At 35.5% G+C, this 14,484-nt stretch overlaps 1 protein-coding gene across 4 annotated transcripts in view; it reads left to right on the forward strand.

Annotated features, from left to right (window-relative positions):
• The window catches only part of UNC13C (unc-13 homolog C), a 137,929-nt gene that overhangs the window by 46,060 nt on the left and 77,385 nt on the right, over positions 1–14,484 (forward strand). For all 4 annotated transcript variants that reach the window (XM_068204004.1, XM_068204005.1, XM_068204003.1 and 1 more), the window contains exons 8-11: positions 3,062–3,289; positions 5,183–5,324; positions 12,089–12,258; positions 13,109–13,224. In XM_068204004.1, coding sequence (XP_068060105.1) covers positions 3,062–3,289; positions 5,183–5,324; positions 12,089–12,258; positions 13,109–13,224 — 656 coding nt within the window. The remainder of the gene's footprint in view (positions 1–3,061; positions 3,290–5,182; positions 5,325–12,088; positions 12,259–13,108; positions 13,225–14,484) is intronic.

Below are 14,484 nucleotides of genomic sequence, written 5' to 3' on the forward strand. Positions count from 1 at the left end.
TGTTTCTGTTTGAGGAGATGTCATGAGGGATGGATGCTCAAGGTTTGTACTGCTCAGTAATTAATTAAAATTTTCCAGAGCAGCTGACCCCATGGACAATAAATCAGTGATGAATATCTAAATCAAACTTCTAACTGTGCTTAATTGTGATTCTTTACTGTGGTTGAAACTGGGCTGCTGTCCCCTGGCCCATATCACCAGCCCAAACAGCTGAATCTTAGAACAAAACCTCTAGAAGGCAAATTGCAGATAAAATATTTAACAGGCCTAAGGGATGCCACTCTTCTCATTAGTATGCAAATGTTTCTGAGCATCTTGTCATATTTTTTGCAACAGATTAATTGTTCAGTGTTCATAGTATACTACTTTCAAAATTTCATATTCCTTGTTTTCTGTTGAAAAAATGAATTGACCAATTGGTTAAATCTCCGTTTCTGAGAAAGCTGATGCTAGCAGTGTCATAAAGTGAAATGTAGTTATTTTTATCAGTCATTCTTTTGCCCATCTCATAGTCAGGATGTATTTGCCTTCAAACTTCTGTGATTTTATTTTTTTTTAATATATAATGATTGCTAATGTAGGCTGTAGAAATGAATTCACATGTCAAGATCTTTAGAGTCAATATATGAACTTGTTCTAAATTAGATTTAGGAAAAAAAACCAGTAGCACTTTTGTTAGCTCTCTCATCTTCAATAAGATATCCTTTCTAGTACTAGGTGCAGTATTAAATTAGAATTGATTTCAATCATGTCGAGTTTGTATCAGTCCCTAGGGCGAAAGGAGCTTGTTAACTTCCTGTGCAATGTAAGTTACACTATTGTCTTAATTAGTTTGATCAATACTGCATGAAAAGAGTTGTTGATAGACATCAGTAGAGGTTGTTAGCAATAGGGCTTGTAAAACTCATTGCAATAAATTAGTATAAAGAGAAAGATATATACTTAAAGGAAGTTGTATTTTAACACATATTTCGGTTTTACCTGTGCTGTCTCAAAAATCAACAAGGTTTCTAACAAGAATATGTTATTGCCATTCAGATTGTGCCCAGGGTTTATCATTCATCTATGTTATTGCATTTCTACTATTTAAGGAAGGGCAGAAAATAGGAGAAAATGAAAAAAGTTCCCTCCTGCATCTTCTAAGAATGACCTGTCATGTTTTCCACACAACTCAGCAATCATTTTTTTTGTAATAAAATCACTAGAGAATTTATTAACTGGTATTTTGCTTTATGGTAGCACATAATTCTATTTCTGCTAATTCCTAATTTTTCAGTCTAGATAATCTTTAATCACTAGAATTTTGGTCTTCCATATTAAAAAAAATTCATTACTCTGACCAAGAGATTTTCCAGATATCTCAAGATTTAGTAGCCATGGAAAACTACTTGAGGAAGCCATATAGTTTTTGGCAGTCTGGAATGACTATCTGGTATTTCAACCCACATTTTTTCAATCTTATAACACTATGCCTTCCCACTTTGCATCTCTCTCTATAGATGTAGATATCAGTTGCCCTCTTATGTGCTAAAGAAACCTTCTGACACGTTGAAAACTGAAGAAAAGAAACCATGTAATATTTGGTTTGTAAGACTTCACTGAAATCTTTTGCTGAAACATGACCCTTTCCAGCTCTGGTTTCTTTAACCATTGCAAGCTGAGTGCCTCAACAAAAACTCCTTTGAAAGAACATGTTGGTGTTTGATGGTATTGTAAAGAAGGAACTCTATGCTTCTTCAGTGTTGAAATATCTGAATTGTAATTGCATAACAAATTGTTCAAAATTATTTTGTTTTAATTTTACTAACCCTCTAAAGGGAACAATAATACTTGAATCCTCCCTGGATTTGAGGATGGCTAGTTGGATGATGTTTTCACAACTTCTTGGAAGAGTGAAGTTCTTACTGCTGTTAATGAGTGAAGTTACTTAGTGCTGCTAATGATAATGATGCTTCTGTCATTCAGTGCCACAAGCCTGTGAGTAGTGTTTAACAACATGAGCCAAAGTTCAGCAATGCCTAAAGCAAGTGGCAGCATGTCATTGATTTTAATTTTTTTAGTATTTTTCTATCTTGCTTTATATGTTGATCTCGTCAAGAGTTTTAAATATCCTGTTTAGCACCATAGGAATTTAAATTTTTGCTTCCTACCATTCTGATCATAGAAGTCTGATGTTTCTTTTCTCACACTCAACTGCAAGATTGACTTTTGGGGTTTTTTCAAGGGTATGTTGTACAGACATTGATCAGAAGCCTTTTCCTCTGACAGAAAAGTTCACCTTATAAGGTGAACTCCACTTTGGTTTTGAAAGGGACTCTGAGATCAGTTACAACTGTTAGAGAGAGAAATCTCTCCACAGCTCTTCTGAAAAGAATTGTGAATAAAATCTGCAACAACTTAGTCTCCTTAAAATCTTTTTTCTTCAATTTAAACCAAGAAACGTTGTGGTTTTGATGTCCCAAAAAATATTACCTATTTTCTGCCTGACATGCCACCACAGGTTAACACAGTCTAGAACTATTCTCACACAGATAATATCCCTTGATCTCTTCTACCGTCCTCATATAATTACTGAAATTATCAGTAATGAGCATTTTATTGGAGAGAGGAACCTCTCTGTTCCATACCTGTGATATATTATATTTTTGGGTAGGCTGTCTTTTCCAAAAGGGCTCTGAGTTTAATACCACAGGTGTGGTGTCTAATGATTGAGTTTTGAGATCACAAATTTGTGCTTTCTGATCAGTACACATGTTGAGATGTTTCCACAGTACTAATTGGCACTGAATAGTATTGGTTTCATAAATAATTTTATGTATAACACATAACACTGATGGAAGTTGACTATTAACCCCTCATGTTAAACTAAACAACTGATAATTTTAGATATCACAAAAAAAATATATATATATATGCTGACAACACATATATGAGTTATTATTCAGGTGAAACAAAGATCTCCTTCAAGTACTGCTGTACCAAGAGTTGACTGGAGACCTTAGAGGGGAAAAAGATCAAAGTTAATTTTCAATAACAATGTTGAATTTTTCTCTCATTTCAGGAGCAGCTGAGAAAAGTTCCAAACATGGTGCAGAAGACAAAACACAGAATATTATTAGTGCTATGAAGGAAAGAATGAAGATTAGAGAGAAGAATAGACCTGAGGTGTTTGAAGTGATCCAGGAAATGTTTAATATTTCTAAAGAAGATTTTGTACAATATACAAAAGCAGCAAAACAAAGTGTTTTAGATGGAACATCCAAATGGTCAGCAAAAATAACTATCACAGGTAACTTTCCTCTGTTCTAATAGCTCTTTCCTATTCCCCTGGTTCAGGAGCAAGAGTTTTTTATAAGTAGAGCTGGACTGTGTGTTCAATTGTATACTTGGTGCATATACAAACAGTTGAATTTATAGGATGCCAACTGCAAGAGTTGAGTTTTAAGTTGCCAAAACCACTTTATATTCTGCTGCTATAGGAAGACCAGTAAAAAATAATGTATCTCCTCTACCTCCTACCAATATCTTCTGTGCTAATGATGAGCTTTTTGCCACCGACTGCAAGAGTTAGTTCACAAAAAAAAAAGGCTTTGAGTGATTAAAAAAACATTTGAGCTTGCAATTCCAGATCCCATTGGTTTTGAAACTTATTATCCATTCATGTTGTTTGACTAAGGGTGTGTTCCATTTTAGTGATGCTGATGTTGCATAATTCTGCTCACTCCAAACATATTCCAGATGGCTTCCAATTGCATTAGCCTGGTTGCTCATGCAGATTTCCAGGTCCTCTGACTTTGACATTTCAGTTTTTGAACTAAAACCTCAGCATAAATGGAGGCTATTCTGAAGGCTGAGAGGTGGTGCATGAAACTGAAAAGAATAATTGTGGAGTTTTGGGACTGTCACCAAGCACTAGGGACATATTTAATTCATATGTTTATTTTCAGTTCTACCTCTAAAGGCTACTGAAGGCTGTCTTGTGTTCAGGGCAGTATGTGCATACAATTTATCCTTGAAGACTTTTGCTAGGCTGTCCCTTCATTCTACTTCATAAATAGGAGAGGAATACTTCCTTGCCTTCTAAAAGTTTTCCTGTGGATTTAGAATGAATGGGGAAGACAAAATATGCTATTTCATTCCTAAGAGTGTTTTCAGAAATTGGATATGTTAAAGAATAGCAGAATTTTACTTCTTTCACTGAAGTCAGCACATATGACTGAACCCACACTGAGAGCTGATCTGCTGAGCAAGGTGCCATTTTTAGGTAATCTTTTTCCTGAGCACGCCAAGGGAGCTACATTATCCAAAATGATTGACATTAGAGAACGTTAACTCAATGTGACCACTGAGGTGATTTAAACAGTATGTGCAAGATAACAAAGCCAACTGCTGCTGAATGGTAAGAGCCAGAGCAGGAGTTTTAGCTGCAGTTCTCTGGCTTTGGGAGGCTGCTCTTTGACAGTTCTGCTTTCTCCTGAGATTTCTACTTTTATGAATTATGATGGACAATCAAATTGTATGTGTTTATATTTGCTGCTAAATTCATATCCATTAACTATACACCCACACTAACTGTCAGAAAGGATAGCAAATACATAAACAGTTGATGATAATTGATCTGAACTGTCATCCTCTCTGTGATAGCACAGAAAGTATTCTAAAAGTTATGGTTCATCTATTAAGAGAACAAATGGCAGTAATGTCCCTCATGTTTAGTTCTATAAGCCACAGGGCATATTTTTCTATATTATTCGAGATTTTACTTTGGAAATGTTAGTTTGGATCTTTGGAGACATTTTGGATTTATTTATTTATTTATTTATTTATTTTCTGGGGGGCAGGGAACTTTAGGGAACTATCAGACTCAAGTTAAACAACATATTCCTTGCCATTTTGACTAAACCAAAGTTTGAGAAAAGTATTTGAATTATGTGTGAAAAGTATTTTTTTGGTGCTCAGTAGTGAATCTTTATAATTATTACTCTATTAAACTTTATTTTTAAATATGATACAGTCCAGAAGGGTAGTTAGACAAATCTTGTCTGCCTCCAGAGTTCCCATTATGGGAAAATAATCCGGAAACCTTTCCTTTACAATCCCTCACTGTGAGGCCTTTGTTTCCTGTTGCTGTTGTCACTCTCAGGCTATAAGGGCTAAAGCTCATTTCTCTCCTTTGTTGCAGTTCTTTGTGCTCAGGGCTTACAGGCTAAGGACAAAACTGGCTCAAGTGACCCATATGTTACTGTGCAAGTTGGCAAAAACAAGCGAAGAACAAAAACTATTTTTGGAAATTTGAATCCAGTATGGGATGAAAAGTTCTATTTGTAAGTAGAGAAGATGCTGTTGATCTTGCCTTTTTTAATCTACATTTAGATAACACAACTCTACCAAGTGAAATATTGGCTTAATTTGAAAATATCTTTTGTCTGTACTTTGCATAGCATTATGAAATTAGCAAGTTCTGAATGGAGAGAGCAACCATGTGTCTTTATCTTGTAGTGATCATGCAGCTTATAATTAAGTCTTTTTGGGATCTGTTGGTTGCTGTGTAATTATTCTAGTTTTTAAGGGAATTTAAGTAACAGTTTTCATGCTTCAACCTTACATACCAAGTATTGTCATCAGAAATGCTTTCCTATGTGCCAGATACGGGTAAACGTGTTTTTATTTGACACTGTGATTCTCTGAGGTGTAACTGGGGAATTTGGTGGTAACTGCTATGCTCCAGGCTCAGGGTTGGTGTGTTTGCAATGTCCATACTTTCAGAGAGTGTTGTCTGAAAGTCAAATTTGGAAAGTACAGGATGATGGCATTGTTTCGTTTATTCTCGTGCTTCTTTCCTCCTATAAAGAAGGAAGAAGTTGTCACTATTCCTATCTATATAAGCTGTGCAAACAGTTTCTGTGAGGGTTCTTCAGGTATTTGAAATAGAGCCCTGTTTTCTTCAAGAAGGTGCAATGTCATAACGTGACAGGTTACCTTCTTACGATCAAGGACTTTACCTGGTTTTTGACAAAAATCTGCTACTTTATTGAGGAGGAGGTTATTGTTTCAGTAGAGTGTGAATGAGTTTTGGTCCAAGATGCTGCTTCTATTTGTCTGGAAAAGGAACTAGAGAATGCCAGCTGAATTAAACAATGTATGCCATTCCTTTCACAGTTTCAAGCACTTGTATTAGAAATGAATAGGTACTTCAGAGAAAAGAGACACCTAGAAACTTTTACAAGCTTTTTCTATCCAGAAAGCATTTTCTTTTTGAGTTAACTGTGTTACTGTGGTAACAGTTGAATTGTCATACCTCACTGAATGGCTTTGAGTGTCCAAAAGTAGGAGAGAATTACTTTCTTCCATCTTAATTGTCAGAATTGCATAATGTCAAAAATTGGATGAGCATTTCAGCAAATTTCATAGAAAGTTTGTTGAATATCGTTTCTCAAATATGTGAGCAGGGCTATAATAAAATCCATGGAAACTTGAAAATATTCAATTTTTTTCCCCAGCTCTAAGTATTGCTATCATCTGCTGCCCTAGGAATAATATTTACACCCCTCTCAAACCTTACTGTAGCACGAACCTCCTGAGAAACTGCTTTGCACTGAAGACATTTTCCAACATCTTTATTGCACATGTGTTTTATGAAAAAATCTCTCTGAATTATTTAATGCTTTGGATTTCAGCTGAAAGTATATGAGAATTTCTAAATTTTATTAAATAAACTATAAATGTTTAACCAGAAGATTAAATGTAAAGTAAATCAATATAACTATTCAATTGACTCAGGAAGTGTTATTTTAATTAGGCTCTATTAGTGGTAATTGATATTTAAATCCTGTTGAAAATCTAATATTAACCATCATTATAACTTTTAAATTATAAAATGCAGAAGTAAGATGTCTCAAAAAACTTACAGTCTTATGCATACTTATCATACCAAAACATGTTTTCAAGTCTTCCCATCTGTACCAAAATAAGGACTTGGAAAAACATTGGCTCCCCACTGTGCATTTGCTCTGTCATAGCACAGGGAGTGAGGGCAGTGTTCTTGTTCTTAGAACCACACGTAACCCAGGTATGATTGTGTGGTAACAGTGAGAGAATGTTTCTGACAAAATGTAGTCTGACTCCCTGCTAAATGACCATGGGACACTGGCATAGATTTGAACAGGGGACCTCATAAAGCATAACTAAAACAGAGCTTTTAGTGCACAAGGCAGAGAAGTAAATATGCCAGCAGATGTTCATTTAATGAATGTAATATACATGCTAAGGTCTTTGATCCTTTCTCCAGGCATTATTAGAAATGAGATAACAGAAATTTTGGGGGCTTTTTCAATGAAACATCAATGATAGGAGAGTTTCTTTCAATGCCAGAGCAAAGGAAGAGTCCTGTAGCTGTCACCTTCTCTTTTTGGTTGAGTGTGGCATCTGATACAGCAAAAGAGACTGCATTTTCTTTTTTTTTTAATTACAGGAAGCTGTATTTTGGCTGTAATTTTCAACTTTGTAGAAACCTTTATATTGATACACTACAACAAAAGTCTACTCTCATTCTTTTCTTGACATTTTCAGCAGTTGGTTACTGACATACAGAAATCTGTTTTTTCTGACAGTGTTGTCTAGGCTAGCACACATCTTCAAATTGCCCTGCTGACTTTGCAGGTACCACATTTTCTCTGACCATTCATAAATACCTCAGATAAAATTGTCTAATACAGAGACCTTTCAAATAACTGGATGATTATTTTACATTATTTATTTTTCCCATTTTGGCTGTCCTTAAGACACCATAAGGGCTCTAATAAATATCTTCATTGGATTTATATTGCGCTTCAGTGCATGAAAACATTTATTCAAACTGATTTCAATCATCCAGCTGTAGATATTCCTTCTTTAGAGTTACTTTAAAGCATGGCACTCTCACATTATTTATTCTGAAATAAATGATTAGTGGATTCATTTTAAGCAATAGTTACTGTCAGTGGCCAAGAAGACTTCACCAAAGTCCCTTTCAACTGTTATTTTATACATTCTTGATCAGCTGAACAGACTTTTAAAAAATATGATCTTCACTGTACCTGAAGATAACATAGATGGTCAACTGCTTAAATGGTGCTCCAGTTTCCAGTGATATCTAAACACAGTTTTGCCAGAACTGTTGAAATAGCTCAAGGATTGCCTCCTAAGCAAGAGTATATAACAGAGAATTGTATTACATAAAATCAATTGAGTAATAAAACCTACACATTAGTTTGAGATTCATCCATTCCAAAAGTTCTTCAATAATCAGCCAAATTTCTGAGAGACATTCAGCTAATTAAAATAACTGTATCTCACGGCCTCAGCCCAAATCAAGAGAGCAGAACACCTCTAAGAAGCAATTCTAATGATAAATTGTTTGTTCAGTGATAATATTTTTCAGTTTCAGAGTACAGCGTGCATGGTCTGAGTATTTTTTTTCAAACTGCTGTCAATCCAGATTAATTATACAACTCTCTTTTTGTTATGACAGAGTAAAATAATGCAAGAAAAAGCATAATTAGTCTCATTCTACTTTATCAGAAAGCATGGCCCGTGACAACACTGCTAAAGAATTGGGACTGTCCAGACTAGAGAAGAGACAAGTAGTGGAGGTAAGGATGTTTTTAAACACATCCTTTCTCCTGAAAAGAGGAAAGGAATAATCTATTTTCCATGCTTACTGTTATAGTAGAACAATTAATAGCTACAAATTACATTTAGAGAGGTTTAAATCAGACTTCAGAAGAAGTTTGCCAACAGTGGGGCTAATGAAGTTCTGGAAGATATATCCTGAGGGACCATGGAACTGTCTGTGAACACCCAAAAGCAAAGTGGACATAGCAATGGTGTGGATCAGATTCTGGCTTGCAGTAATGGCAATAATAATAATAAACATGAGGGTAATAACAGCAATAAGTGGCTTCCTGAACTTACTGAAGGTAGCACAGTATCACTTAGTTGTCATTTTAATACTGGGTGCAGATCTCTTAGAGGATATGTACAATAAGATGATGCCAGTGCATCTAATATTAAATTTACATTGGGGTACTGTTGTAAAGATACTTTATTATTCCAGTTTTATTACTCTAACCATTAGAATAAGCTGGAATTCTATGAGGATTATTTCATGTTTGTGTGGCATTCTGGAAATGCAGAAGTAATGTAGTGTCACCAGATTATTGGTAAATTATTAAAACTGTCTCTTCCGTCTTGCATCTCTGAATAGACTGCAAATTCTCTAGTTTTCAGAAGCATCTGTACCTTCAATTCTCTGTGTGCTAGAGGACAATTCATTTCTCATCTTCCTCTATCACGCTTCTGTGAATGCTTTTACTGAGCCTATAAAGCAGAGTGACTAGAAGAGGAGCACTGAAACTAGCATATGTTGTCTAGCCTTTAATTCCCTGGGCTGATTTTCCTGGAGTAAACAGAAGTAGGAATTCCACCCAGAGCTTCTGGATAGGTGTTAGCAGTGACTAAAGCAGAATGTGCATGTCAATACAGAGGGCTGTTTCTGAGTCTGGGCAGGTAAGCAGGATCATTCAGAGACAGCTCTGTAACGTTAGCACTAAATCTCCCTGCAGTCACACTGCCACAGAGCAGGCCAGAAGGAAATAATTGCTCATCCACTCTTCAGGTTTTAAACACAAATCCATGTTTTTTTTTGTGTTCCTGCACAGGAACATTACTAACGTAGCAGAGCTGACTCTGTGCTGAAGTTTCAACACAAAGATGAGCACGAATTAACACATTGGTTGTGCCAGGTCTCACCATGTTTCACTAGCCTAAGATTAAGGGAGAGAAGGATGCTGAGGACAGCTGAGGATATCAGGGAATCCTGACCATCTGAATAAATATTGCTTTATCAGCTGAGTGTATATCAGAGGGATGTGTGTTGTCCCAGAAGAATAGAAATATGATGTTTGTGCTGAAGTACATAATGACTTTTTATATGCAGCATCTGCCAGAGAATCAAAGCAGGAGTAAGATTTCTATTAAAAGCACAGGTATGGTGATGAGGGTCACAGAAATACCTCAGCAGTGACAGATCTCCCTATGTCACTGTAGAAATCCCCTATCACTTATTTCTGTTGGGTGCACAGCTAAATGCATTTCAGGACTTTAGCAATGTTAAGTAGTAACTGAGCTACATTCCAGGAGAATTAAATGGTTTCTGTATTTAGCCTAGTTTCTTATGGCAGCAATGCTTATTTGGTCCATCTCTATCTTCCTACATTTTGTATGTCCCTGCCAATTGCTTTTGAATTTTGTGATCAATCAGAGAAATTTCACAGATTGCTAAATAGTATGTCTGTCATGTTCTATGAAAATATGTGGTCAGAGAGAGATAAGATACTAACTGTCCTCAGTATGAGCTCATCCCATAACAGATACCAGTTCACATAAAGGGGTAATTTATGAAAACCCCGACTAAGGGAGAAGATTCAGTAGGTGATTGTGGTTGGTTGGATGTCAGGGAAGCCAGTAATAAGACAAAAGGAAACTGTGCTTTATTAGTTTTGCTAATCACAGAACAATGTGCATTTTAATTACCAGAATTATCTGCAAAGGTAAAATCTGGAATGCAGACAGACACAAGGACTTCTGTGATACTGAATGATGTCACGGTGTGGCAGAGTAAAAGCTGTGCATGCCATTTTTAGTGTCTGATTGGCCTTGAAAATAATAATACCATTTACAGCACTTTATACTTCCAAAGCCCATTACCACTACTAATTAATTCTTAGAATACCCCTGAGGGGTGCTGCTTGGAAGATAAGTTGGAGTATTGCTGTTTTAACACTGAAAACCGAGACAGATCACTAAGCAATGACAGTGCTTAGAATAGAATTAGAGTAAAAACTCTTAATCAGGTGTGAAAGTAATGCTCTGCTGAAGATGAAAATTTGCAGCTATGCTTCAAAGTCATATTTAAAGATAAACAAAGGTATGTAATATATAAAATATTTCTGTAGCAATAGTGAATGGATATTAAAATCAATACTTTGTATGGGTGCACGAGTGTGGTATGGATTTAACCGATGCCAGCTCTGTACTAGTCAAACTTCAGAAAGTTTTTCACTAACCCAAACCTCTGCAGTCAGGGTTGGGATATTCCAGTCAAGTCATCAAAAGCCATCACCAACGAATAGTAAATAGTTCTCATTGTGCCTTATAGGAATAAGCAGTAATAGAGTTTCTTTTCCATTTCTGTGCAAATAAATGCAGGGTGCAGCTGGGAGTAAAAGTTTTTATCCACTGTGTACTCTGTAGATTGCAAGTGAAGCCACCTCATTCCTTCATAAAATCCAGCATTTTCTAAAATCCACTCATACCAGGAGGGGTTAGTAAACCACTTAAATTTACAAGAAATTTTTTAGAACATGGCATGGTCCCTTGCCATTTCTCCTTACCAGGGAATGGAGGTCTTGAAGAACATTAATGTGTCTTTTTAAAAAAACAGCTACTTATTTTCCTGGGTTTTTGTGATTGCCTTTCTTTTCTTGCTGGGATGTTTCTGCATACCTCTTGGTTTTTTAACAAAAGCTTCCTGACACACCTTAATATTCTTTAATTTTTTTCTTGCTTTTTGTATTGTTTCAGAGTATCCTTAAATATTCTTTAATTTTTTCTTGCTTTTTATATTGTTCCAGAGTATTACTTTGGTAGTTTACTGTATGTACTACTTGGCATTCTTAAAGAAATAAACCTGCCCTAACTGTATCTTTCCTAAGATATTTGTTAAATAATAGCATTAAAAAGTATGAATTTCTAATTAAAAATGTTAATGAGCAGTTATTGACATTCCTAAATACAGTCTCTATGTATGTAAAATTCACTCAAGTTATTCTCTTTATATGTGGTAATTCTCATATATATAGTAATTACAGTTTTGTCCCTGGCAGTCTGGGATGACCTTTCTTTTCCTCTGGATGTTGCAGGTTGTTTGTTTGACATTTGGTGCAGTTAAGCGAGTGTGTGGAAATAGAGTTTAATGAATTAGACAGCAGTACAGAGTAATATAGTTTATATATCACTCACATTTTGTGTTTTATTTTTGTTTTTCTAGTGAATGTCATAACTCTACAGATAGAATAAAAGTAAGAGTATGGGATGAAGATGATGATATCAAGTCTAGAGTAAAACAGCATTTCAAAAAGGAATCAGATGACTTCCTTGGGCAAACAATCATTGAAGTAAGAACACTGAGTGGAGAAATGGATGTATGGTATAATTTAGGTATGATTCTTACTGATTTTTTAAAACAAATGTAGGTAAATTTTTTAGAACAAATTACTGTCTTTAACTTTGTGACTTCAAAATATGTAGCTTTGGTACCAATGTATGACTTTTAAAGTATTAAACATTACAGGCTGATTTGAAAATAGGAGATAGAACCCCCACTGCCCCACCCCCCTGTGCCACTGGCAGGGAAAGGGAAGAGAAAATCAGGAGTAAAGTAAACCTGTGAAGAAGGGATGGGTGAGGGGAAGTTGTGTTTTAAGATTTGGGTTTATTTTTCATTAACCTCTTCTGATTTGACTGGTAACAAATTGATTTTCTTCCAAGTTGAGTCTGGTTCTGGCCATGGAAGTAATTTGTGAGTGATCTGTTCCCCATCCTTCTCTTGACCCATGGGGCTTTCATTAGATTTTCTATCCCCTGTCCAGCAGAGGAAGGGAGGTGATAGAACAGCTTTGGTGGGCACCTACCAGAATCAACCCATCACACTAAGAGGTAGTCCAGGCTGTTGGTAAAGTCTTCATAACCAAAGGAATATAATAATAATAATTAATACAGATGTCAGGTATAAAATTACAGTAATTTAGTCGAAAAGGGGAAAGTAGTAATAAATAGCTGTGCAGCCTTTTTTGAATATGGGAGATAAAATAAGAAAGATTTCTTACTTCATAGTTAGATAGTCTATTTTGTGGCCTGAACTATGTGTGAAATATTAAAAAACATTCTTTTTTTCAACAGCAGGACTCCCTGGCTTTAAAAGATTAAACTAGAATGATTTATGAAAGCTTTTCATATGACATACGTGTATTCTTGGTAGTTACTAATGTATTATTTTTCCACTCTTCAGAAAAGCGAACAGATAAATCGGCTGTCTCTGGGGCCATTAGACTGAAAATCAATGTTGAAATTGAAGGAGAGGAGAAAGTTGCTCCCTATCATGTGCAGTACACCTGTCTACATGAGGTATGTTGGAGGAGTTATAGTATACAGTAGAGAAATTACTGTTCAGTTGTTGCATGGATAAAGAAAAAAGGCTACAGAACATTAGTGCACTGAAACAAATAACTGTTGCTGTACTTGAGGACATGTTTATTTTAGATTTCCCATTCTGTGTTGCTGAGGAAGTATCAGGTTCAGAGGCAAGGGTAGAACAACATAAGACCAACAAACAGATCATTCCTGCCAGGAGGTTTTAGAAAAAGAGGTTGAGCCAGATAAACTCTGCCTGTACTGTTTTTTGATTTAGCACCGTGATACATGATTGTTAGCATCAGGAATATACAAACATTTCTATATATATCGCAAAAGTATACTGTAAAGGATTTTCTTTTGTTTCACAGTAATACATATTTTGAAGATTGAGAAAAAGGAGAAACACAAATACTATAAAATCTAATTTTCCTTTCATCTAGTTTGCTTTTGTCAACATTGAAAAAAAATCATCACTGATAAATAGGTGTGTCTTCTGAAAGGCTTTCTTTGTAATTGATTACTCTTCCTTCAAATAGTAATCCATGTAGAAATTCTATTCAGGAAATACAAGTAGTTTCTAAAAGCTGATAGCTCAGACATGGCTGAAAGTTCACCACTAGCATGTAGCCACAAAATCCCTTTGTTCACCATTTGTAAAATCATATATTTAGGGCATTTGTGCTGATCGATTTTGACCTGAAATTGCAAATGTTGGACTTATGAAGTAAATGACAATATTCAAATGCTTTAAGAGAGTCCAAGAGACAGTTAAGGGCTAATTAGCAGAACTAAAAATATTTTGAGGTTTTAGGGGTTTTTTTTCAATCACTGAAAATAGGAAATAAAATCTGTTGGATTTTGTGGATACGTATGAAGTTGTGGAAGTTGTGGATACATATGGAGCTAGGCAATCTGAGAATGCCATGAATGTCAAATCCTAGCTTTGCTCCCAAGGGTACTAAACCTAAGCTCTATTGCACATCTTGCACAACTTGAGAGGCACCTGCAGTATTTCTGTTAGCTCCCTGTAACTGAAGAATTTAAATAACAAATTTGAAATTTTTTGGTCACAGATACAATTAAAATTGAAACACTCTGTAATAAGTATTGCAACATCATGATTTCATTCATTAGCAAGGGCATATAAAAGAGAAGTTTCTGCACTATTTTAAGATTGCAGTCCTTCTGTGCCAGTTAAAGGACAGGACTTTATATTAAGAAGATACAATGTGCTGGATCACAAGTCTGCTG

The sequence above is a fragment of the Anomalospiza imberbis genome, chromosome 13 (genome assembly GCF_031753505.1).
Source record: "Anomalospiza imberbis isolate Cuckoo-Finch-1a 21T00152 chromosome 13, ASM3175350v1, whole genome shotgun sequence".
In the NCBI taxonomy this organism is placed as follows: Eukaryota; Metazoa; Chordata; class Aves; order Passeriformes; family Viduidae; genus Anomalospiza; species Anomalospiza imberbis.